Genomic DNA, 24,341 nt, shown 5'->3' with positions numbered 1-24,341 from the left:
GGAGTGCGTGCATGGGGCAGCTTTGCTCCTCACGCACCCTTGAGTGAGCTGGGGTAGCAAAGGGATGGGGGTTTCCCTGTCACTAGCGTCCCTTAGCATGGCACACAGCGCGTGGGTCCAGGAGTCAGGCAGGAGCAGAGCATTAACCCACACTGACTGTGCCAGGGATGAAACAGCCAGACAGCAAGGGTGACTGCATTTTTCAGGCAAGTATATAATACACAGTGCCAGACATTCATTTGACTGAGCAAGTTGAGGTAATGAGTTGGGTTGGAAGGGACCTCAAAGCTCATCTGGTTCCAACCCCCTGTCACGGGCAGGGACACCTTCCACTAGAGCAGCTTGCTCCAAGCCCCTGTGTCCAACCTGGCCTTGAACACTGCCAGGGATGGGGCAGCCACAGCTCCTCTGGGCACCCTGTTCAATAAAGTTTCAATTGCTATTATTTCTGAATCAAGAAGGCATATAGAAATTGCAGCTTTATTTGCACTGTACTGAAGGCTATATGACAAAGGACTTCTGTACATTTGACAATTAATGTGATCAGGAAGATGGTCAGAGATAAAAAAAGGATGAATTGAGTGGCAGAAGTTCTTCATCTATGTATGCAGAGATGCCAGGGTGAGATACATTCCTTCATTCAGGTTTCAGGCGACGTCTGAGGTATGACAGGTCTGACTCCTCTCTTGTGATCAGAGAAACACGTTGCCATTGTGCTGGATCCTGTCTGTAATGACGACCAGAGCAGATGTTTCGGGTTTCAGAGAAGCTACGGCCTATTAAATTGCTGTGCGAGGCACTGGCAGCGCCAGCTTTCAGTAATTCCCCGTCTCCGTGTGGATGTGATGTGATGGGAGTGGAAAGCAAAAGCAGAAACTTAATATGACCCTTGCCACAGGCATCTTGGATAAAGCACTCTTGGCTGCCAGACAAACACAGGCCTTCATCCTGCAGAAGCTGATTAGTTTTATACACACAAATAGTCCCACTGTGGCATGAAGCGTGCAGAAGTTTATTGGAGGATGCCCCGAGAAGGGAAGTGGGAGTGCAGCAAGCTGGAGGAATGACTAATAAGCAGAGGGGAGTTAAGCAGAGGGTAGCAGAAGTTCAGCTACTTGGCTGATCCATTAGGTGGGTGGGTTACAGCTGGAGCATCACATCAGATAAAGGAAGACCGGAATGATGGCAGCCACAGGGAAGAAGACCACCAGGAAGTCTGAAAAGTGGAATGATTCTTTAATACCACCGAGGAGGGTGAGAAAGGAAGATACACAATGTGAGGAACGCAATTACTCACATGTCTGACTCAGGACTGAATGGGTGTTACTTCTTTATGCTTTCTTTTGTGATTGTGTTTTGGTTATTTTACAAGTAAGCAAGCCCAAAGAGAACATGCTGTGAAGCCCTTGGGAAAGCAGAGGTTACTAGGCCAGAGGAGATTAGGGGGAGAGTTTGCAAATGAGTGAGCACAAAGAATGTGTAAACCTAAACATCTGAGGAATTAATATCTGAACAACCACTTCAGGTGAGAGGCGGAGCTGCAAATATGAATCAATGGACATGCACCACGACCTTTAGAACTCTCTGTAACAGGCAGGAGGGCCATATAAGAGCAAATGAAGAGAAGAAGCCAGAAGAATCCTGCCCAACTTGCCTGTGACACTGTGGTGTGGGGGGAGGCTTTTAATGCAGAGTTTCCTGAGCTCCTCAATTTGTGCCCCAGACCATAACCCTGTCTTTGCTGCTCTGAGTACCTGCTCTTTTTAACCTAATGGCTGCAGAATGGAGACTCCATAAACCTGGATGCAAACTGTGATCTTGCCTAAAAAGAGGAGACGGCTCATCATCTTGGTGGATCCCCAAGAGGCAGGTCTGAGGCCAGTCAACAAAACCCACTTCAGCTTGGCCCTTGCTATGGTGTTTCCTGCTATGGTGTTTCCTTGCTATGGTGGGCAAGACTGCAGCATCCAGAGTGCATGGCTTAGCCCTTAGCTCGGCACGGCGAGTCCCAGGCCAGGAATGGGTGCCTCACCTTTAAGGGAGAGTCACAGGATGTGTCCATCTGCCGAGCACCCAGCCCTGGGGTCCCTAACAGCAAGTGCACTTCTTCTCAGGCACAAGCCTACGGTCCTGGGTCAAAAAAAAGACGACTCCTTGCATGCAAAGCTTTCACAAATTTGGTCACTGTGACCAAACTTTATTACCCATTTGATGGAACTGTGACAAAAAGTCTAAGAATCAAACAACATGGGGATCACAGAGGCTATTATGTTTATTGTGCTGAACAGACTGTGATAATCCATTAAAGGAACATTTTCAACAAGCAAGCGATTTGAAGTACAATCATAGACAGCAACTCTACACGAAGAACAAAGCGTAAAGTTAGAAGACACTCAAAAGAAAAAGTAAACTGTAGTTAAACATCTTGAAGCGTTTTTTTTTTTCCTTTTTCCTGCAAACACACCTCTCTTGCAGAAATGGTAAAGAGTTAAATGTCCAGTCTTAGTTAGCAGTGACCACCGGCAGCAAAGAACAGTCGTATAAAATTTATCTCCCACAAAAATAAACTATATATATAAAAAATTTTATGATGTTCTCACTGATTCGATGGCCACATGCAATTTTTCAGTCTGAAAAAAAATGAGGTATAGTAGGCCCTAAGAGGTAGTAATGTGTTTTGATTGTACTACAATATAGAGAAAATACAAGATTCAGTTCATCAGAGTGGTGAGTCTCTCAGAGGCTGAAGTGTGACACACACCCAGCCATTATTACTGTGTCATCCACGGAATACTGTGGGTTTAAAAAATGCAAGAACAAAACCCCAAAGGGGACTTGCTTAAGGCTTGATTCGATGCCCTTTGAAGTCAGCAGAATTCCTTCTACTACCTTCAAGTGACACTGGATTTGGCCTGTTAGAGCTACCGTATAGCTAGGATTATTTCTCTTTCACTCGGTATTAACGTGTCTAGTTGTAATACTCTGATCAGCTCTTTCTCAGCGATTTCCGCCACTGAACCCTCTGTGGGCTTTCAAGGAGGGTCCGTATTGCTTGACACTGCCTCTGGGAAGAAGCCAGTAAGTAGTTATCTTTAACTGCATTTGGCTTGGTACTAAAGCCATACTAACAGACGCCTTCCTGAGAAACTACCCCTGGCCCAGTTATTAATACAACGGTAAAAAGTACTGACTAGGAAAGAGAGGAAGAAGAGGAATAAAACAGAACTAGAGAAAGCAAAATAGGAGGAGAGAAAGAGAAGGAACAACAAAAGTGAGAGAGAGAAGAATAAAAAAACCTCTACATAAGAAGCATTTAAAATAAATCTGGCTGAAACATATTACAAAATCACATTTGTGTAAAATACACGAAAATACTTGTCAAGTATTTTCTTACAATCTACTAATTTCTTCTTTTCTTTTTTTTTTAAACACATATATGTGATTGCATTATGCAAAAGCTGAGCTTGTTGCTTCCCACCTACAAAGCTTCAAGTTTCTTTGAAGGTTTTTTTTTTTTGTTCTTTTTTTTTTTTTTTAATACGAAAGTAATTTAAAATGTGTTCATTTTCCACAAGTTATTTTACAAAAATAGTTTTCAATTAGGGATTAGTTGCAGTCCTAACTGTTTCCAACGTCTCAAAACTAATGCTGAAAGTAACAAGTTCATTCTATTTAAAGTCTGGAGGTAGGTCTTTGTCAATCAATTAGTCCATTTCTTTAAACAATTCATTTGAGGTACAAACTTGGACAGCAATATTTAAACATTACAGCTAATTTTTTTTCTATGTCCTGTAGTGTCATTGCAGAAAATTATCCTCACAAACCTATCAGCAATTCAGTACAAAAATATATTCAAGTTAACAGTACATTACACAGAAGTCTAGCAGAGAATAGGGTAAGTACATTAAAAAAAAAACCAACAAAACAAAACAAAACAAAAAAACAAACCAAGAGAAAGAAAAATACATAGTCATGCCAAAACACAATGAAGATATTGCTTCCTTAACTGCAATTAAGTGTGGAAGTAGAAATAAGGGGGAAAATGCAGACAGTCGTGATTTATCTACCCAGTAAAAATTTCCTGCATTGAATGTGTATAGCAGCATGTATTTATCAGTCTGTTGAGTTATTTGTAAAAAATCAGAGGTAGCACTGAATAGTGGGGTAATATTGCATCTGGTGCTAAAAGTGCTGCTTTGAATGAAAAGATGGAAAAATGTCACCGGCGCCGGGTGCTCAGTGAACCATCCTATGTCAAAATACATTGCTTAAAGTAATGCACGAGCTTAGCTGAGGTACATGGTGGTTGTTCTTACATCAGGACTGATGAGTACTGAGGAGAGATGCAATTCTTTTGAAATACTGGTATGGGGCGAGTGGAATTAGGCGAAACTAAGCAAAACATCTGGATTATGTTTGTTAGGACAAATACACGGTTAATTTTGAGGTACCTTTCTGTATGTTTTAAAACGCTTTTCTCAATAAAGACTTAGTCATTAATGGCATAAGGTGTTTGGTGTCAGTCATTTTTGTTTCCATAGAAAATGCCTGGATCTACAGAAAGCCAATTCTTGGCTTCCTTTCGTCCAGAAGATGAGGGCTGTTCATTTTGTTTACTACTACTTCTGCTGATATGTTTGTATCTGTTACTATACAACGTATATCTTTGTCTTTCTTCCCTTTTGCAAAATGAAAGTACCTTTTTCGTGTGGATTTCTTTCTTCCGCTTACCAGCTGAATGAAGTGAAAGATCAGCTTTCATTTTTTTTCCTGAAATAACAGTAAGTCTTAAAAAAAAAAAAAAAATAAAAAATCAAGTACAAGTCTACAAGAAGGTTACAAGAGAAAAAGAGTAGTATCTATTCCCTATCTTTGGTGTTCTAAAACAGGGAGTTCACTAAGTAGGGAGCGGGCTCCTGGAAGAGTTGCAAGGCTTTAGTGTTACACACACAGCCTTTCCTATTTCAATGCCCATTATAATGACTATGTTACAAGTTAATTGTTTCTATGCAGTGCAGTGAATGACATAAACCCGATTCGGAGCAATTTTTGACCCACTCACCCTTACTTAGCAGCTCAAATGAACTATTAGTAGGTTAAGAGAAAAGAAAACAGTAATTAAAGGTTGCATCGTTAATCTGTGTCCCCTTTGTGTTACAGCAGTTTTTCACTAAACCTGGGACTGTGAAGGGATTACAAAAAAGATGATTAGTCAAATCCTTTTTAAGGTTATGCAATTCCCCACTCCCACCCCCCCACTCCCCCCACCCCACCCCCCCCCAGGCAAAAGTGGAAAGACCATGGCAATAGAAAATAAGTGGTCAAGGCAGTGTCTTCTCCCTTCAAAAGACCCAACTGCTGATGAGGTAGAAATTGCATGGTGCGGTCTCCTAGTCTTCCTCTGCAGACTCTTGTGAGGACGTTTCTTCAGTCTCTTCCTAAAATACACAAACAGAAAAATAAATGCTGCGGCAACCACGTGTCTTATGCTGCTGACAACTACCTCCTGAGCTAACAAAATGCCCTTTACAGCTGCTGTGACATCTCAAGAAGGCACCTTGGGAAGGAGGTGCAGGTCCCCTACTCTCTGATCCCCCCCCACTTTTCCCTACCAGGCTTTCCACCTACCCCAGGGGGTGCCAAGAAAAGGTAATCAGTGCCATGCTCTGTCAAGGGCCTCTTATGGCCAGAAGACATCAACAGCTAGAAAATGGAAAGCATTTTGAGCAGGTAAGCTAAGTCTCTGGGAAGCTTTCTCCTCCTTGTAGGCTGTTCTCCTCCGCCCTAGCGCTACCTTCATGTTTGCCTTCAGCAGGCCTGACCAAACGTGATGCTCTTACACTGCTTATTTAACAAATGTGCAGTACCTTTCAGGCCACGGGTGGTAAACTGGGGGCAATAAACATTTCTAATGAAAGGGGCTGTCAGTGAAAAGTTGGTTTTTATCATCGCCTAAGACAGCACGTGAAAAAGATCTAGGAAGAAGAGGAATTTACCCCCTCAGCCAACTGAGACCTTTGAAGAATGACCAGCTTAAAACAGCTTATAACAGTCTTCATACTTTAATAGATTTGATTTTCCACATGGCTTCATTTTGTCTGGGTGGCTAACTGACACAATTTATAACTCTCTTCCTTTCCCAGGCCACTACAGTACACCATTCAGCAAAGCATGCCTTAAAGCTTGCCTGCGTTATATGACCAAACTTCCATTCATTAGTGTTTGAAACACCTCAGCTGTGAAGGGCTCCTAAATGCTACCATGTGTGACACTACTGCGGAGGAGCAGCATCAAGGAAAACCACTGGGCTTTAATCACAGGCCACTGCTCACTGCAATCCCCTTTCAAAAGGTTTTAACCTCCCCCCCCCCGCCACCTCCCCACAAGAAAAGGCTGAAAAAAGCTGTAAATCCAGGAAATAAACAGAAGTATAAATGAATGGATGACAGATTAAAAAATATAACCATAGCAGCATCAAGCCATGAGATTTCACACTGGTTTTGTTTAGTCTGCTTTGGGTTATGTGGGAAATGTGAAAAGCATGAAGCAAACGGTCCCCCCTCTCCCTTCAAACCCCTACCCCCTGCTAAAGCTTGGGCCTCAGATATTTAAGCCAGTAGGTTTATACCTCTTGACTAGGAAACAGTCCATGACGCTGGGGTACCCTCTCAAGCACCAGGCACAAAGAAAGATGTAGCATGATCAAAGCCGTGGATAGAGGAAAGAGAGCAAAGTCAAGCGTCAGCTGCCCTCCGACCTTGAATTTTCAATTAATATTTGGATTCCAGAAGACACTGATCTGTCATGCAGATGAACAATTTCTTCCTCACGGCCACTCGTGGCAGTGTTATAACCACAGTGCTGCTATGGAAATGATCCCCAGCTCACAAAAGGAACAAGCAAATTTCACTCTGTCCCTGGCGGCACTGGGGGACCTGAGCTCACACTCCATCGAATCCCATTAACGCGTAAAGGATTTTCCCTGCTTATCTTCCTCCCAGAACGGGGACTGTGACTGTTACAACACGTAAGTCAAGAAGAAAAATGGTATGTACAGGCATCTAATGAAGGGCTAATTTGGGTTGCCTGTGGAGAGACAGCGCAAAGTACGTTGGTTTGAGCCTTGGTAATTCAGAACTCAGGATCATCACGGCAAACGCTGGCTTTGCCTCCAAGCCAAGTATTTCAGTTAAAAATTACAACTGTGGGTTCTGTGCTCTTAACATAATATAGGTGAACATGGCTTGGTATTTGATGATGACCACATGCTTAATTCCTCACAGCAACTCAGTCAGTCCCTGAGCCTCTCCTCACTGCTTCCCAAGATGGCAAGTGTACACGTGAGCGTGGAGCAGCAGCTCCCTGTTTTATGCTTGGCTTGTCAGGGGACTACTGAAACCTGATGGACTCATTTTCCATGAAGGTAGGCTTCCGATCACAGCATAAAGAAGGATGGGGGAGAGGCAAAGTATCTGGAAGAACTTACTTCAGAGCCCAGCCAGAGTGGCCACAAACAGCTACTGCAGTTAAAGAGTTGCCTACTCTAGTGATTTTTACTGTCAACCTCACAATATTTCTTTTACTTATAGTCCCTGCTCCATTGACCATGAAAATTAATGAGAAGCTCTTCCTTCATGTGTGTATATATATATATATATATGTTCGTGTAATGAGGGATGAGTTTCTCTCATCTGCATATGTGCATGCAAACATGTGTACCTGTAGTACCTGGAAGGATGAGAAATAAAAAAATCAAGCTAACCGCCCCCAAATACACGTAATACTTATTAGATTTCTTATTTAATAATTATTAAATAATGAACTAATTATTAAAAATATTTGATACCAGCAGACGTTGAATTCACATCAGTCCTGGGAAAGACTTTTTTAATGAAGAAAAGCTGTCAAAGGCATCAGATTGTTGTGCAGCAAAAAGAAAACTTTCCTTCATTAAGTTCATTCCTTGCAAAAGCCTAGGATAGCTCAGTTACAGACGGGTGGTTTTAAGCCAACCTATCGTGTAAGTCTCTTGTCAGGGCACAGATGGAGACATGATTGCTGCTCTGAAGGGCTTACAAGTCAAACAAAGGGATAATACAAATCAGACATATATGCATGAAGGGACCCAAAGGAAGAAGCAAGTAGAAGTTCTGAAAGAGAAAATGCAAATGCGTAAGACCAGAACAGAGAGGGAATTTTTGCATTTGTGAAAAACTGGTTGCAAATATCAGAAGATTGTGCAGCTGTGATCTTTAACCCACCCTATGCCTCTACAGCACCCACAAGCACACGTCTCCCCAAAAGATGGAGGGGGTCAGGCGTTTTGAACTGTGCACCCCTTTGTTGCAAACCAGCTCTGTGCTGAGTCATTCCAGCCAGGATTCACTGAAGTGCATTGCTTGGCATGTGAGGGCACTGGGCACCTCAGGGGAAGGATGCCTTACCATCAGTTAGCACCCTCCAGGCACTTGCAACCCCTCACAGACCCACCGAGGTCGATGGCCTAGCCATGTAGGATCAGTCCCCGGGCCAAAAGCGAAACACTTTGTAAGTGCAAAAGTGCTTCTGATCAAGTTGAAGAGAAGGGCAAAGCTCAAGAGGGGAAGCGCAGTCATTAGAGCAGACATCAGAAATCCAAGTCATTCAGTCACAGCACGATAGCCATGCAGAGCATAAATTCAGCACCACCACTGCCACAGGAAACGCTCAGCCAAGAAGCAAAGGTTTCACGTTGCACGGCAGCCTTAATTCAGGTTGTTCTCACTTTTTAGGTGCATTCACTGGAGTTGCAGAATGGTGACATGTGTTAATTGAGCGTGAATGTTCATTGACCCAGTTTTGCCTTGAACTGCTACTCCCCTGGTTATTTGTTTTCTGCTCCAGCAAGCTGGGGAGCAGCTGGGTATCGACTGCAAAGAGAAACCTGAGAAAGCTTCAGACCGGGTCAAATCTGGCTAACAGGGAAGCCACAGCCAAGCAGAGCTCAGGTAAATAGGACAAGCACCTGAAGGGCAAGGTAAATACCTCCACGCACAACTCAGGCTTTACTCCCTGCTGCTAAGACAATATCCCAGGTAGTTCCCTGTGCATCTGTGCTCCCCACATAAGTGTATCCTCAGGGGCTGACTGGCATGAGAACGTGCTGCTGAAGCAGCTTTACTTGGCTGCATGCATGCTTATCACAGAGTGATACTGCAAGACAAGCTGCAAGCTGCAAGACAAACACCCTGAGCTGTTTCCTCCCTTAGATGCTGTAACTGCCCTACCAAGCAGGGAGTGATGGCGAGTTGCTGTCTCTCCCACAAAAAGAGCACCAAAAAGGCTTTCTCCAAAGCTCCTATGTGCACAGATGTTTAACAGGTCTTTTCTGGACTGACATCGCTGGCAAGTGTTTGGCAGATGTGGACACTGGACTGGGATTCTCATGCCTGTCTGATGTTGGGCCCAGAAGAAGATAAAGGACAAATGCTTCACAATGGCCCAAAGCAGGTATTTGCCCTCTGAAGGGCTACTCTGCAGGGGGGCAACTGGCACCACAGTTGTTGACCCTGATTTAACAGTGGTGAAGGTAACAAAAAGGACCAGGAGGCAGGACAGCAGGCTTCAGTCAGAAGTGCTATCTGCAGCCAGCATGTCTATTTCATAGAATCATAGAATAGTTAGGGTTGGAAAGGACCTTAAGATCATCCAGTTCCAACCCCCCTGCCACGGGCAGGGACACCTCACACTAAACCATGGCACCCAAGGCTCTGTCCAACCTGGCCTTGAACACCACCAGGGATGGAGCATTCACAACCTCCCTGGGCAACCCATTCCAGTGCCTCACCACCCTTACAGGAAAGAATTTCCTCCTTATGTCAAGTCGAAACTTCCCCTTTACCCCTTGTCCTATCATTACACTCCCTAATGAAGAGTCCCTCCCCAGCATCCCTATAGGCCCCCTTCAGATACTGGAAGGCTGCTATGAGGTCTCCACGCAGCCTTCTCTTCTCCAGGCTGAACAGCCCCAACTTTCTCAGCCTGTCTTCATACAGGAGGTGCTCCAGTCCCCTGATCATTCTCGTGCCCCTCCTCTGGACTTGTTCCAACAGTTCCATGTCCTTTTTATGTTGAGGACACCAGAACTGCACACAATACTCCAGGTGAGGTCTCACGAGAGCAGAGTAGAGGGGCAGGACCACCTCCTTCGACCTGCTGGTCACGCTCCTTTTGATGCAGCCCAGGATACGGTTGCTTTCTGGGCTGCAAACACACACTGAGGCCAGCTCATGTTCATTTTCTCATCAACCAACACCCCCAAGTCCTTCTCCGCAGGGCTGCTCTGAATCTCTTCTCTGCCCAACCTGTAGCTGTGCCTGGGATTGCTCCCACCCAGGTGTAGGACCTTGCACTTGTCATGGTTAAACTTCATGAGGTTGGCATCAGCCCACCTCACAAGTGTGTCAAGGTCCCTCTGGATGGCATTCCTTCCCTCCAGCATATCAACCGAACCACACAGCTTGGTGTCATCGGCAAACTTGCTGAGGGCACACTCAATCCCACTGTCCATGTCAGCAACAAAGATGTTGAACAAGACCGGTCCCAACACCGATCCCTGAGGGACACCACTCGTTACTGGTCTCCAGCCGGACATGGAGCCATTGACCACAACTCTTTGTGTGCGGCCATCCAGCCAGTTCTTTATCCACCGAGTGGTCCACCTATCAAATTTCAACTTGCCCAGCACAAAATTTCGTAACATGCTGTCCTTGGTGGGATCTGGTTGCCTGAAGATAGGAGCCCAGGGCTGCTTTAGATGCCCTGGGTGTTTCATCTGGTATCTAGCAGCCAGGTCTTATGTGTCATGCCTGCCTGCCTTGTGTGGATGTCTCTGATCCCCTGGGACACCTAAAAGGGCACAGACCAGCAGTGTTGCAATGTGTGGCCCCCCTAACCCTCTCCAGAGTGACGATGATCCCTGCTTTTCAAGGTTCCCCACTGTGGGAAACAAACCAGAATATGCTGCAGGAACAATGTGAAGTGATAACCGCTACCATGTGCACCTCATTCCTAAAGCTCAGACAAGAGCATCCCCCACCTGCAGAGGGCAACTGGCATTTTTGTAGAACCGTTTGTTCTGTTCTAATACCCTGGGGCAAAGCTCCTTTATGGCTGTTTCAAGGTTAATTGCCTTTGCCTCACAAAGCTCACTGACAGTTCAGCTGGTGATTCAGTTTTTTCACCTTCCGCTCATGAATTTCTGAGCTGTGGATTTAAAAACACCAGACCCAATGTTTTGAGATGAACTGCAGGATCACAGAAACACTACACATGGAGCCTCCGAGTTTGTCAGAGCTTTTACTTTATAGCAAAGTATTAGCTATTGGCACAGATTTTGCTGGCTGCTTTCTAAGCCCAAGAGGGTATGCTTGAATAGATATGTCAAAAAGAACTGCTGACAAGAGCAACTTGCAAACTGTGGACCATTGTCTGTTGTTAACTTGTCTGAAATCCCCTGGCACGCAGGCTAATGTTTTCAAAGGAGTCCCTGAAGGCAGTGGCTCCTATTGCAGATGCAGGGAGTGGGGCTGCGCACAGCTGAGACACACTGCCAACACACCAAACTGCTTTAGGAATCCTTACAGCACGAACAGGCACTCAGTAGGTTTGCTCTGTGTGAAGCTTCAGGTGGGATCTGCTGCTTCGAGCTACTTCATTCTGCAAAGCACACTGACAAGCTCAGTGACAGCTGTCACTCAGCAGTAAGGCAAAGTTTAACTCCAGAACCTGGATTTAGAGCTCAAATTGATGCAGGTGTTTCCTTCACACATCACAATAAACAGATTTATTGGGGCAGAAGAGGTCACCATGGCCATATACAGAATGGCCACGCAACTCTTCTTACTGCTGGATTAAAGCATGTTTTTAAGAAGGGTGCCTAAGGAAATTATTTCAATGCAGAAACTCCGCATCCCAATACATATGTGTAAACCAGCCCACAAGCAAGACATTTCTGTCAGTGCAAGAAGGAGCACAACTTCTCTAGCTTGGTGACTAAAAGCACAGTTAAAAACTCTGCCTACAGAGCAGTTCTGGAGCCTCACTGCCCTCTCCCAGCACTGCTCCTGCAGTCCTTGACTAAGACATGGGACAGCCCTGGGGCAGTGACCAAGCAGGTCTCCCCAAGGAAGCAAAACTCAGTACTTAAATGACATTAAACAGAGGGACAAAGAGAGATGGCAGCTGATGGGAAAGTTTCGGATTGAGATTCAAGGCGTGGAAACCAACATTTTACTTTAAATGTGTAAATTCCTATGGACTTAGCCTCTAATGGCCCACCTTGTCATGTAAGGATGTTAGCCTTCTAAAGACTGCAGACTTGGCCATAGTGTTGAGTCCAGTATTTGGACACCAGCAAGGAGCCTTGCTGAGCTGCTGTTTAACATTCTCAGGGCCCAAGTGCATGACGTTGGGCATATGCAGAGCTGCCTGCTGCTGTTAGGAGCAGTCTAAGGGTTGGCAAGTGCCTTAGAGATCATTTTGACTTGGAGATGTCTTCAAAGTTTCCATGCTCAAGCAGGCAATGCACAATAGGATAAGACTTTGAATGTTCACGTACACAATAGCACTGGTTTGGAAACTCGCAGGCAGACTTGTTTTGAAAACCTCATGATCTCTGATTTGAACCTGATACTTCAATCAGTGTTTTCTACCTTCTACGAAGCAACTTACACCCACCCAGCTGTTGTGTGTGGAGGATGCACCTTTATCCTGTTGAAGTCCCTCCAGTTTTATAAAAATAATCAAATATTTTGTGAGGGATGGAAAAGGAGCAGAGAGAACAAAGCAAAGCACTGATGCTGTCCTGCAGGTGACCAGCATGTGGTTTCTGAGCTGCATGTTTAATAAGCAAGTTAAGGGTGTCCTCTCCTTTTGCTGCAGGGACAACACTGCTTGACTAGCAAAAAGGCTGTTCATAGGGATTACTGGATGATCCACGTCCCCAGCTGTTGGAGGAAGTGAATTAGCTGGGGCAGTCAGAGTGAAGCTGCTGGGACTCAGCTGTTGGTGAGCATGACAAAGGCCAACAACAGTGGGCAAGGTGGGAGACCCAGGAACCGCTCCTACAGAGCCCCTTCTTCTGCTGAAGGAAGTGTCTCGCAAGGCTTTGCTGAATTACAGCCCTCGAGTAACAGGTTCAGGTAACAGGAGGGGACTAGGACAGTGCTCAGGAGGATCCCTACAGGTCAGGACAAGACAGGACAGGACATTCCTCTTTAAATACAGATTCAGATCTCTCTTTCCTGTTAGATTAAGGGGGATTCAAAAACATTTCTCTATCTCCTAGCTTATCTCACACTAGGAGAACTATTTGATATAATGGAGTGATAACGAGTCTGCCTGGTTACTCAGAGAGAAAAGGCTTATCTGACACAGGACTTTTAAAGCCAGGAGGGCTCACACTGAGAACTTTCAGAGACGGGAATTAGACTGACTGATGTTTAGATACCTTAAAAAGTATCTGCCTTGGGCTCTGCTTTTCAATGTCTGTTACAGATGGGCACGAATGAACCTCAACTCCAGGTGCCCAACTCTGCCACGTATTTTAGAGGAGCCCTGAAGTTAACTCAGCAGTGAGGCTTCTGCAAGGCAGCAGGGCACTCACTCAGCGCTGAAGCCTTTTGAAATTGAGACTCAGCTGTCTAAATTACGTCAGGCCAGATTTCTTAAACACATTTTGGCATCTGAGTACAGCAAGTGCCTTTTTGACCTAAGCAGGTCAAAACACTTTGAAAAAAATCTGTTCCCCATGTGATTAAAAGGAGACTAAAAATCTCCAGCAAAATCTCAGCACGAGTCGGAAGAATTTTGCAGGCAGCACCATCTGAAGTCTGCAAAGCACGGACCTGAAGTGAAAATGGTGCTTGAAGCAATCACGGGTGCTGTGCTAATACTGGCAGAGTCGTTATTTTGTCTTGAAGAGCTTCAACCCTACAAGATGTAAACAGTTCTGGTGGGAAGGAAATAAAATATTAAGGAAAAGAAGGCGGCAGTTCTATTAGAAACATATACAACTGAGCTGGACTAACCCCAACGTTGAGAAGCTGCTCTTACAAACCTCTTGTGGAGCTGTAAACTGGAGGAGTAGTAAACTGCTCGCACACCACACTTCAGAGCCAAAATCCAGGCTGGAGCATAAGGCAAGCAGAGGCTCTAATAAATAGTCTCTAATCACCAATATGTATGACCATAATTAGGTGAAAAGAGCAAAAAACAAGAGTGGATGTCAACCTTTAACAATCCTCAGGCTTGCGCAGGTCACTGAAACGCTGTGGGTCACTGCATGAGCTCTGCCTTCTTGTGGCAGTGGAGGCAGCAAAGCCCAAGAGGATCCTGGAGCCCACACAGGTAAGCCTGTGCCAATTTGTGTGCATATTTTATGTCGAGCAGCACAAGGAGGACCACGGTGAAGGTCTCCCAAGAAGGGAACAGGGAAAGGAACACTAATGCAGACTTCGAAATGGAGGTCAAACCCCCACGGTTTACCTTCTGCCACATCCCCCCCATGGTAGAACATGAAAAGGAGAATGAAGGAAGGCCTGTTAGATTTCTATTCCTTTTTCCCCCCTAAAAATGACTACTTGTTACAGACAGGAAGCAACTGCCCGAAGTTATTCACCTCCAGTCCTTTATCACTTAAGAAAGCATTACAGCTCTGTCCACAGACCCACTGGCAACTCTTGCGGTTTGGGAGCACCTCTCTATCTGCAATGATAAATAACAAAATAAGGCGTCTTCCCTTTTGAATCCCAGCTCAGAGATTTTGCCAAGTGATCAAACTTGTCTGAACCTTGGCGCAGCAGCTTTGAAGTATGAAGAAAGAGACTGAAAACCTGCAGCCAAGAGCCACACACACCTCATTAGGGCCCAGCCATGCGGGAAGGCTGAGCGGCAGCCACCGGCCCTGTAGACCCACTGGAAAGGGGCTGCGGGAAGGGAAGATAAAAGAGCCTTTCACAGTGGAAGTGCACCAGTGACATATTTACGAGCGCCAGCCCCGAGGCTGAGCGTCCTGCGCCATGCCAGCGCAGCCCTTGGGGTGGGCAGGGGCACGGGGGCTCCGCGCCGCTGCCGTCACTCTTCTGCAGTGTGCCCTGGCTTTCCTCTTCCTCTCTTTTAGTTTATTTCCGAAGGAAGGAGTTTAACATACAAGGCTCTACCTTCCATGGGTCGTGAATTGAAAAGCCCCCCCCCCAGATGAGAAACGTATCTGTGAAAGACAGCAATCTGGTTCAGCAGAGTTCATGTGAAACTTGGTGGTGTAATTCAGCTCAATGGTTTTTCACTTTGTTCTTAAAAAAGAAAATACCCCAACCCCCCCAAAAAACCCAAAACAAAAACAGTGAAGCATAACAGACTTGTAAAACACTTTAAGAAACTTCTGAGGAGTTTATAATCACAGATCTTACCACACAGACACTGGTGAGGCTGTGTGCTGGCGAGTAAAGCCGAGTCTTTGACTTTGAGAGCTGAAGCTCTGGGTTTAATTTTCAGTTTCAGACTAAACAGCAGGTCTGCAGCGAAAGGCAGAGCGATGACTCCTGAGCAGAACGGGGTAATGGAAATGCTTTCCTTGCAGACTTTACTGATTGTGTAACCATGGAGCGCCTCTTTGTGCAGGCAAAAGCCCAAAATCCGAGAAGTTTGTGTTGGTTTTAATAAACTCCCCCCCACCCCCCCTTTTTTTACTGCAAAGAATTCTGCTATTTTATTATGTAATGCTGCAGGCTAAAAATATATCCACTAATTTAAGCCATCTTGCCAATAAATCTACAAATACCAGGTAATCCAAAAAGGGTAGTTATGGTTTAATGACATACTCTTCTTGTCATCTTAATACGTTCAACTCCTGAAGGATTTAGAGTTATGCATTTTAAGATTTTTGACAATTTCTTGAGTATCTCCACACAACCTGGTGGAAAGGGTGATAAAGTAGGGTCCTCTTCAGCACAGAGCAGCAACACAGCTTCGCAAGCTCCATCGGCACTGCGATGCATGCTACCACAGGGCCAAGCTTTTTCTTTCTCTAAGCAAGACAGTCTGATTCAAAATGAATAGGGCTGTCCAGTTTAAAAGATAGGGATTATTTCCTTTTGATTACAGAACCTTTTATGGGAGTTTCTCTTCCATTTGAACACATCTATATTCTCTAATCAAATCACAAAAGGTATCCTGGGGGAAATGTGTGTTCAAAACATGTTTTCTTTTAGGACTGAGACATTTGCTGCAATTTATACCTCCGTGTTAATTTATTCTCCTCTTCCTAAACACAAAAAATTACTAACATAAATTACAGTTAATGTCTCACTGTATAACACAGTTCTCAGGAGACTGTTAAAGTGATGGGTGAGCTGCCTACCATACTGTAACCGTCTCTTTGTTGCTCTGATTTCAGTTTTCGGATTTTACCCCAAAATAAGCATGGGAATCATGGAAGGGGAGGGGGTAAAAGCCATTCACTGCCTTGAATCTGATATCTGTCAGGTCCTACAGCTCACGTCCCTTCCTTCCAGCCTCAAGTCTGGTTTCAATGGAGCTCTCATTTTTCTTCCCACTAATCCTGCCGTGAGATCAACCATTGGTAACTCTGTGAGAAATTAAATACTAGGATGTGGGAAATCTGAGATCTGAATTCAGGCAGAAAGTGGGTGATTAATTTTTTTATTTCCTTCCTTCTATTTTCCCATGATGTTGTGTGGCAAATAACCCTCGAAACCTGATATCAGACATCAGCCCCAAACCTTTGACTATATTGACAGAACAGACGCAAACCAAGAAGTACATTGGCAGCATTATATCCCTTTTCAATATAAGCAACAGTAATTTCCAAAGAGAGATTTTGGCCAACGTTTTCTGAAAACATTCTGGCATTTCCAGAATTGCCTTCCAATGCAGAACTTCATCATGGTGATGCTCACCATCTGCTGGAGCAGACTTCATAGAGAATTTACCATCTGTGGCATTGGGATCCCAATGAAAAAAGATCCACGAGACAGTTTGCTATGGTGATGTGAGTGTTACAGTGCCCAACAGCCAGGCAGTCATTTTGAATGGCTTTTTCTCTTTCCTCAGAGTGAGAAAAGCACATTTATTCATTTAGGTCCTGTAAAGATGAACTTAGGAAGCTCACAAATGTTGGGCTGCCCAAAGGTTTAGGCCCTTCATTCAGAAAATCACCTACATACTCCTATATCCTTCAACGTGAAGAATCTGGGAGCGTAATTCTCATGCATGGTCTACTAAGAGGCTGTGATACTCCCAAACTTCTTACTCTGTCTATAAACAAAGCAGCACCATGCTCACAATACCCAATGAGCAATTGATGACCATGAGCTCTGAACGGCTCCCCACACGGCAGCCTGCCTGTCACAGCCAGTGCTTGCCATCTGGGTTCCTTCATACAAACACAGCACTAAGGGACAGCACCATAACAGCCTCAATGGAAGTGATATGGGATGGAAGCCCCACCAGGGAAAATGGTTTTAGAGTATCTATCACAATTTTATTTAGCACTGACTTTTATGAATTCTTTGTCTCTGTGGTCCTCTCTGACTGCAAGGGGGGAGACATGCTCACTGATGTGGCCTATCCATCCCAGCCTTAATGTTTGGCCCAGGTGTCACAAGCTGATGGATTGCCCAGGGAGATCAGATGTCACCCCAGGGTATATGGCAGCACTGACTTCAAGGAACCAAATTCACCGAATTCCACAAATGCCCCGCTGTGACTGACAGAGTAGCTGTGAAATGCTTCTTATTCTTCCGTTCCAAGACGGAGCAACAAGGGGACCATATAAAATTCCCCATATGTCATACAAAATCCAGAATAAAATATGATATTAGCTTCTTATTGCTTCCTTCCAGAACATGTTTGAAGACATGTATCAGTTAGTAAGAGCTGAGCATGCTGTTCGTTTCCCTAGCCAAATCTTTTTTAATAGTACTGGTATGCAAACACTGTAACTGACCATCCCAGCAAATTATATAACGGATAAAAAATGTATTATTTTCATTGGTCTTAACTTGACTTTCATTGTGTTTACCTCCATTGCAGCATACCTCATTTTTAACATACAATTTGCCACAGAATTTACATGGTCCTGAACTGGCATGGCAAAGACGTAGTAATGTGTAGAAGTGGCAGATGAACTGGTTTATAGCCCTGGAGTATCTGTTAATAATATTTCTGGCAGGAAAAAGACCTTCTTCCAGTGACCTGAGCCAGGTGTGGAGGAGCAAACACAATGCTGACTGTGGACGATGCAGAGCCTTTATGAGAAGCTCAGGAGCCAAGCTCTGAGCGAAGAGCACTTTCTTCCTGCGCAGCTTTCTGACATTCCTCATCTTTGCTAATTAGCATTTTGATTATTTTTATTGCTGTAAGTCCAGACGCTGATTGTTCTGGCAGTTTCAGCTTTCTGGATATTGTTCTGGAAACATCTTAATCCAGTTTCTCCGAGGGTAGTCAAGTACTGCCTAGAATCCTGAATGCCTGTGAAGTTAGATACCCAAATACTAGCAGCACAGACTCTTGTTACTCTTGGACATCTCGGCCCAAGTATGTACGACGTGTATGCAAAAGTAGCCCGGTTTCATTTACTCTTGACTGATATTCTTTTAAACACTGTTCCCTGTCCAGCCATCTTCCTCAATGGTGTTTCCCAACCACACGCCAGAGCCCCTTCTCTTCTAGCTATCATTAGTGAGATTTCAGTTTGTGTCAAATCAGAGCCAAGTGCTGAACTGGATGGAGTACCTCCCTAAACAGCTTCCACAGCCACAGTCATGGGGTCAAAGACAAAGCCACCCTGTCCACAGCCACTGCATGCGTGTCCAGGGCTTCTTTCCCTGGCAGGCTGGGGAGAGGGAAGAGATGGGGAGAGGGCAGAGAGGGAAATGTTTTAGCTTACCCCTTTGGCCTTCAGCCTTCTGCCATCAACCGCAGTGTCTACTCTAAGTGCTATGCACAGAGAGGTTCAACAGCTGTACTCCATGAATGTTTATGCGTGCTTTTAGGGACAGGTCTTGACCAGCACACAGGGAAAGAGAAGCAACCTGAGAGCATGTCTATATTGAATGGGCAAACGTGTGACATGCGCTGCATTCAGAAAGCTGCCTCCTGCTGTAGGGCTTCTCTCAAGGGAATTGAATACTGCATGTTTGAACAGTTAAAATAACCTTTTTCTTGGTCAGAGCTGAAGGCTCCTCCTGCGTTGGGCTATGCCATGGCACTCCTGTTATCTGACTGACTCAGAAACTGGCTGACAAGGACATGAGATCTCCAAGCAGCACACTGCAGCAGGCAAGACTCTGAACCTTCCAGATAGTCCCTGACAAGCAAAACGACCTTGCTAAATCTGATTCCTTTTTAGTCACATCAAATTGTGGCTGCGTGTACTCTTATAACTGCCTTACTCAAAAAGGGAGCATCAGAACCTCAGTTTTGGGAATAGCAGCACTGGGAGACCACCCTAAAATGCATCTTGCACACTGCAGTGCTCAGTGCTAATGTCTTCAACGGAAGCAAGAGGCTTACCTGGCACAGTGCCGATTGCGGCACCCCTGCTCCTTAGGCAGTATACGGGGACACAGGGCCAGGCACCTCAGCCTGCCTTGTAGGCTACCCAAATACCAGATCCCAGCAAAGGCCATAAAGGGTTTCCAAGTTCCAAATAACGTGAGACAGGAGCCTGGGGGTCAGCTGCTCGGCGAGTGCCTCTGGTTCCTGTGGTGAAGCTAAGGCACCTGCTGACTTCAGGAGGGACTGGGCAGGTAGGAATTGGGGTATGTAGTGATTTTCTCCATTAAACATCCAGTTTCTGCCTGCAGAGAAACAGGGCTACCTGTACTCTGCTGGCAGCTCACAAAGATCGAGGGCTGGATTGCAGAGGTTATTTGAGAACCTACTGAAGCAGTGGTTATGATGCACACTTCAATACCTAAACTACCTTTGTAAAAACCATCTGCCTGCTCCCTCTGTGCTCTCCATGAACTGGTGGAAATGTTGGGTGAGATATTTCTAGATTGTCATTACTGGCAGCTACTCACATGAGCTGTGAGCAAAAGCAACTTCTATAAAAGTGATCTTTGTAAAACTGAGTGGTGATAATGGCCCTGTGGCTCCAGGTGCTCACTGTGTGAAACGGTACTCGCTGGCAAAGCCTTTGCCATCCCCACACTGAGAGGCCAGTGTGAACCTGCCCCTATCATAAAAGAAACTACGAAAATGTGAAAGGAAGTGCCTCACAGAGCAGAAGCCGGCATCTTCGGATCACTGCATGGATTTCTGATCTCTGACTCTTTAAAAGTCATTCTCTAAAAGAATATCTGAATATACTCCTGTTCTGAAGGTGTTTTTTTTTCTTTTCTTTCCTTCCTTCTGGTCACATAATATCTCAACTTATTGTTTAATTTATCACAACAATGGCTGCTCTATCATAGCTATATAATAAATGACAATCACGAATACCTAAAGCCTTGAAAACCTGAATCTTACACTGATTTGGATATTTAGGTGTAGCCTCATTGAATTACCTTAGTCAGAGTATATTCAGAAGTTATGTCATAATGTAACACACAATCTGCTGTCAGTAATACCTGGCTTCCTCTTCTAGCCTTCATTCTTTAGAACAGGCTAGCGCTTCAGCTGTTCATAGAACAGATTATTTTGGGTTTTATTTAAAAAACTCTGCTGTTTTGACGTTTTGTTTTGAGGGTTTTTGGTTTTGTTTTTTTCAGTCGTCAGACAAACTTTTCAGTTTCCCTGTCACAATAAACCAGTCACAAAATAAGACTGAATATGTCTTCCTTTGGAAACCACATTATGCAGCTGCCACCATTTTGTGCTGGACGGAGAAAAATGGTAAAGGCATAAAGCTCAGCACCACCCGCAAGTCTCTATTTACTGCAGGCATAAAGAAAGCATGAGACTTTCCTGATTTCCTTAAAATCAAACGCAAATCTCTCCCAGTTCAATGGCAGATCCATTCCCGCAGTTCAGGCATCCACCTGATTTATTAATAATTCTCTCCGTAGTCCCCATATTTGGTATTCTGATTTTGTCTTTTCCATTTTACACCAACCGATCCTTACAGGCTGCTTGAAATATAAACAGCAGGAGCTGGTAACAATGAAACACAATTTTCAAATTGGAGCCATTTCTCGTCAGAGTTCCCATGACATCATTATCCATTTGGTAAAGTGGCATCTTCAAATCAGAAAAATGTTTCCAGAACACTCAAAGGCAAAATCTGGAAGGATTTTGCGAAGTGAAAGTGTTCAAAGGGCCCAGATCAAGCCCTATTTTTATTTAAAAAACTCAGTTCCCAAGTGGTCATAATATTGGGAAGCTCTGGAAAAACAAAAATTCCAAGGACACCAATGGGGAAAAGGGTCAACAAAAACATGAAGCTATTTATGCAAAACCTCTGACCAGCTCCAACAAGCATTGTCCCCCCATGTGGGGGTGGTGGGAGGCAGGGCACTGAGCTGGAGGGCCCACAACAGGTCTGGGGCTCAGCCCCAAAGGGAAAGCTTTGAGCAGCTCCATTGGGTCCAGGCTGCACATGGGAAGTGAGGTACAGTGAGGGTGAGCTGATGGAGCTGTGATAAACACTGTTCACAGGGTACCAAGAGCCTCAAGTGCACGTAAGATGTCCCCCACTGCTGCCTTTGGGAAAACATTCAGTATTTGCTTTAAAAAAACCCAATAATGAAAGAATGGTAACTGAGACTTTCAGAGGACGCTCCGGAGTGGTGTATGTAACACACACGCACTCACCCTACACTGAAGCATAAAATTCCACATACCATCGACAAATAAAGTTTTACCTCTGGGATCCGACAACTTCTTGACTCCCTGTATCAGGAAAACCAGAAAAAGCACACGACACACAACACAGCTTGCTGGATGCATTGGGGCGAGCAACAAATTGAGGCACCAGGTCAACCTCCAGGGCAGTTTTTCAGTGTTTCTACAGCCAAGGCTCGGTCGAGTAAGGCTGCAAGGAGGGGCTTGGACAGTGGCACACACTCTCTCTGATGTGTATGTGCACCCACTTGGGTGTGAAGGATTTGCTGTCTCACGTCTTTGACGCTGGAAGCTTCTTTTCAACTTCCTGAAATGTATCTCGGGGGTATTTCTACCACATTTCTGGCTGAGATTTCCCAGAAGGGCAAAAACAAATCCACGGAACGCTTGAAGCTTGTGGAAGTGCAGATTTATTTCACAGCACAGAGAGGGGATGCAGCATGTGCCTGATGCGTGCCCCAGCGCGTCAGACCTGCCACACAACCGCCAAGGGTCCCAGGCTCAGCTCTGCTCACTGTCTGCTGCTTTTGGGCTGCGTATGAATGTGTGAATCACAGATGTAGCTCCTGGGCTGCAGAGCATTACTGTGCTCTGCATTGAGTAGGCATACGTGATGGGTGCGGCTGGGGAACATATATAACTCGTGGTTGTGAGTGTGTGTGTATATATATATATATATATATATATATATATATATAAGGACTAATTAACATGCGTAACCTTACTGATACCAAGGCTTAGGAATGAGTAACATGAAAAAAAAATATATAGCAAATCTACATTTTCTTTCCTATGCATAATTACACTTTTCTTTTTAGCTTTTATTCTTGTTTGGATTTGATCTTTCTGGTTATTGTTTTAAAAGCATCTACTGTATTTGGCATTAGATGCCAAAGTACACTTTGTGCATTTTGGTGTACTTTTTCTGTACACTTTTTTGTGTACACCTTTCTATATACACGTTATGTCTACTTTTCTGACTGTCTTGCAACTGACATGCTGTCTTTCAGACTCGGATACAAAGGATTTGAGATTTGCATGGACCTCCCAAAGAGATTATAAGAAGATTTTCAAAGGGCTGCTCTACACTCAGTATTTCTTCTCTCCAGAATGATAAAATCATGTCCTGTTTCCAGAAAACTCTGATAGCTTTCATGATGTTTTCCTAAATATATCTATTTCCTTTGTATTACCTAAGTGTGTAACTCCCCCATATGGCTGAGTCTACAGCTGCTACAAATTGCTTAAAGACTAGGAAAATTGAGACATTTCTATTTGGACTGCTTATTTACACACCTCGGTAAGAATATTCCTGCATCATGGTTGTAAGATCTGGCTGTCATTCTTTAGAGACAGAGCAGATTTCAAAGGAATGTCTCGGTTTTGAGGTTTAGGCACATATTTCCACGAGAGTGCTAAACTTACCAATGTCACGCAGTGAGGCTGGCTATCTTTTCCTCATTTTCCCAAGGAAGTGTGAGAGTTATGAGTCAGTGATCACCACAAAGATGTGTACAGACCACAGTATTTAAAGGTTTGTATTAATGATACGGGCGTGTAGATTTCCAGTGGATTTTACTGCTGCGTTTACCGTCTGTGTGATGGTAAACATTCAGTGCTTTGCGGATGCTTGAAGACATTGCAAAGGTTTATACAGGCGTCTGTACGGCCCTAAACTGGACAGCAGATATTCATAAAGAGATTTAGAGCATGACAGAGCTCTGCATGATGCTTAAAATATGGGAAAGAGTGATGGGAACTGAGCTGTTATTCCTAAAATGAGAATTTTATCTGGTCTTTCTGCTTATTTTTAAAAACGACACAAACCCAAGAGGCATAGGCACTAGAATCCCAGAATCACAGAACGGTCTGAGTTGGAAGAGACCTTAAAGATCATTCAGTTCCAACCTACCTGACATGGGCAGGGACACCTTCCACTTGACCACGTTGCTCAAAGCATAATCCCAGCCTGGCCTTGAACACTGCCAGGGATGGGGCAGCCACAGCTTCTCTGGGCACCCTGTGCCAGTCCCTCACCACCCTCATAATCAAGAATTTCTTTCTTATATCTAATCTAAATCCACCCTCTGTAATTTTAAAGCCATTCCCCCTTGTCCTGTCACTTCATGCCCTTGTCAGAAGTCCCTCTCCAGATTTCCTGTAGGCCCTCTTTAGGTACTGTAAGGCTGCTCTAAGGTCTCCTTGAAGCCTTTTGTTCTCCAGGTTGGAGAATCCCAGCTCTCTCAGCCTGTTTCCACAGGAGAGCTGCTCCAGCCCTCTGATTATCTTCATGGCCTCCTCTGGACTCCCTCCAACAACTCCACGTCCCTCTTGTGCTGGAGGCTCCAAGAGCTGGATGCAGGACTGCAGGTGGGGTCTCACAAGAGACCTCCTTCGACCTGCTGGTCACACTCCTTTTGATGCAGCCCAGCATATAGCTGACTTGAGTGCACACTGCCAGGTCATGTTGAGCTTCTCATCAACCAACACTC

At 44.7% G+C, this 24,341-nt stretch overlaps 1 protein-coding gene and 1 long non-coding RNA gene across 2 annotated transcripts in view; both read right to left on the bottom strand.

Annotated features, from left to right (window-relative positions):
* Positions 1-496: 496 nt before the first annotated feature.
* LOC133276720 (uncharacterized) lies at positions 497-5,243 on the bottom strand. Its single transcript, XR_009745979.1, has 3 exons — positions 4,700-5,243; positions 2,033-2,130; positions 497-727 (listed from the first exon to the last, which is right to left on the bottom strand). It is a non-coding gene; the product is annotated as an uncharacterized LOC133276720 (long non-coding RNA).
* Positions 5,244-5,273: 30 nt separating this feature from the next.
* HMGA2 (high mobility group AT-hook 2) overlaps positions 5,274-24,341 on the bottom strand; it is a 118,673-nt gene continuing 99,605 nt past the window's right edge. Inside the window, exon 5 of the mRNA XM_061467863.1 lies at positions 5,274-5,438. Coding sequence (XP_061323847.1) covers positions 5,391-5,438 — 48 coding nt within the window. The 3' untranslated portion in view covers positions 5,274-5,390. The remainder of the gene's footprint in view (positions 5,439-24,341) is intronic.

This window comes from Pezoporus flaviventris, unplaced genomic scaffold, assembly GCF_033815535.1.
Source record: "Pezoporus flaviventris isolate CSIRO_AGI_PZ_B2104156 unplaced genomic scaffold, CSIRO_AGI_Pfla_v1 ptg000045l, whole genome shotgun sequence".
NCBI lineage: Eukaryota > Metazoa > Chordata > Aves > Psittaciformes > Psittacidae > Pezoporus > Pezoporus flaviventris.
The sequence above is the reverse complement of the archived record's forward strand: the minus strand, read 5'-3'. Positions and strand labels throughout refer to the sequence as shown.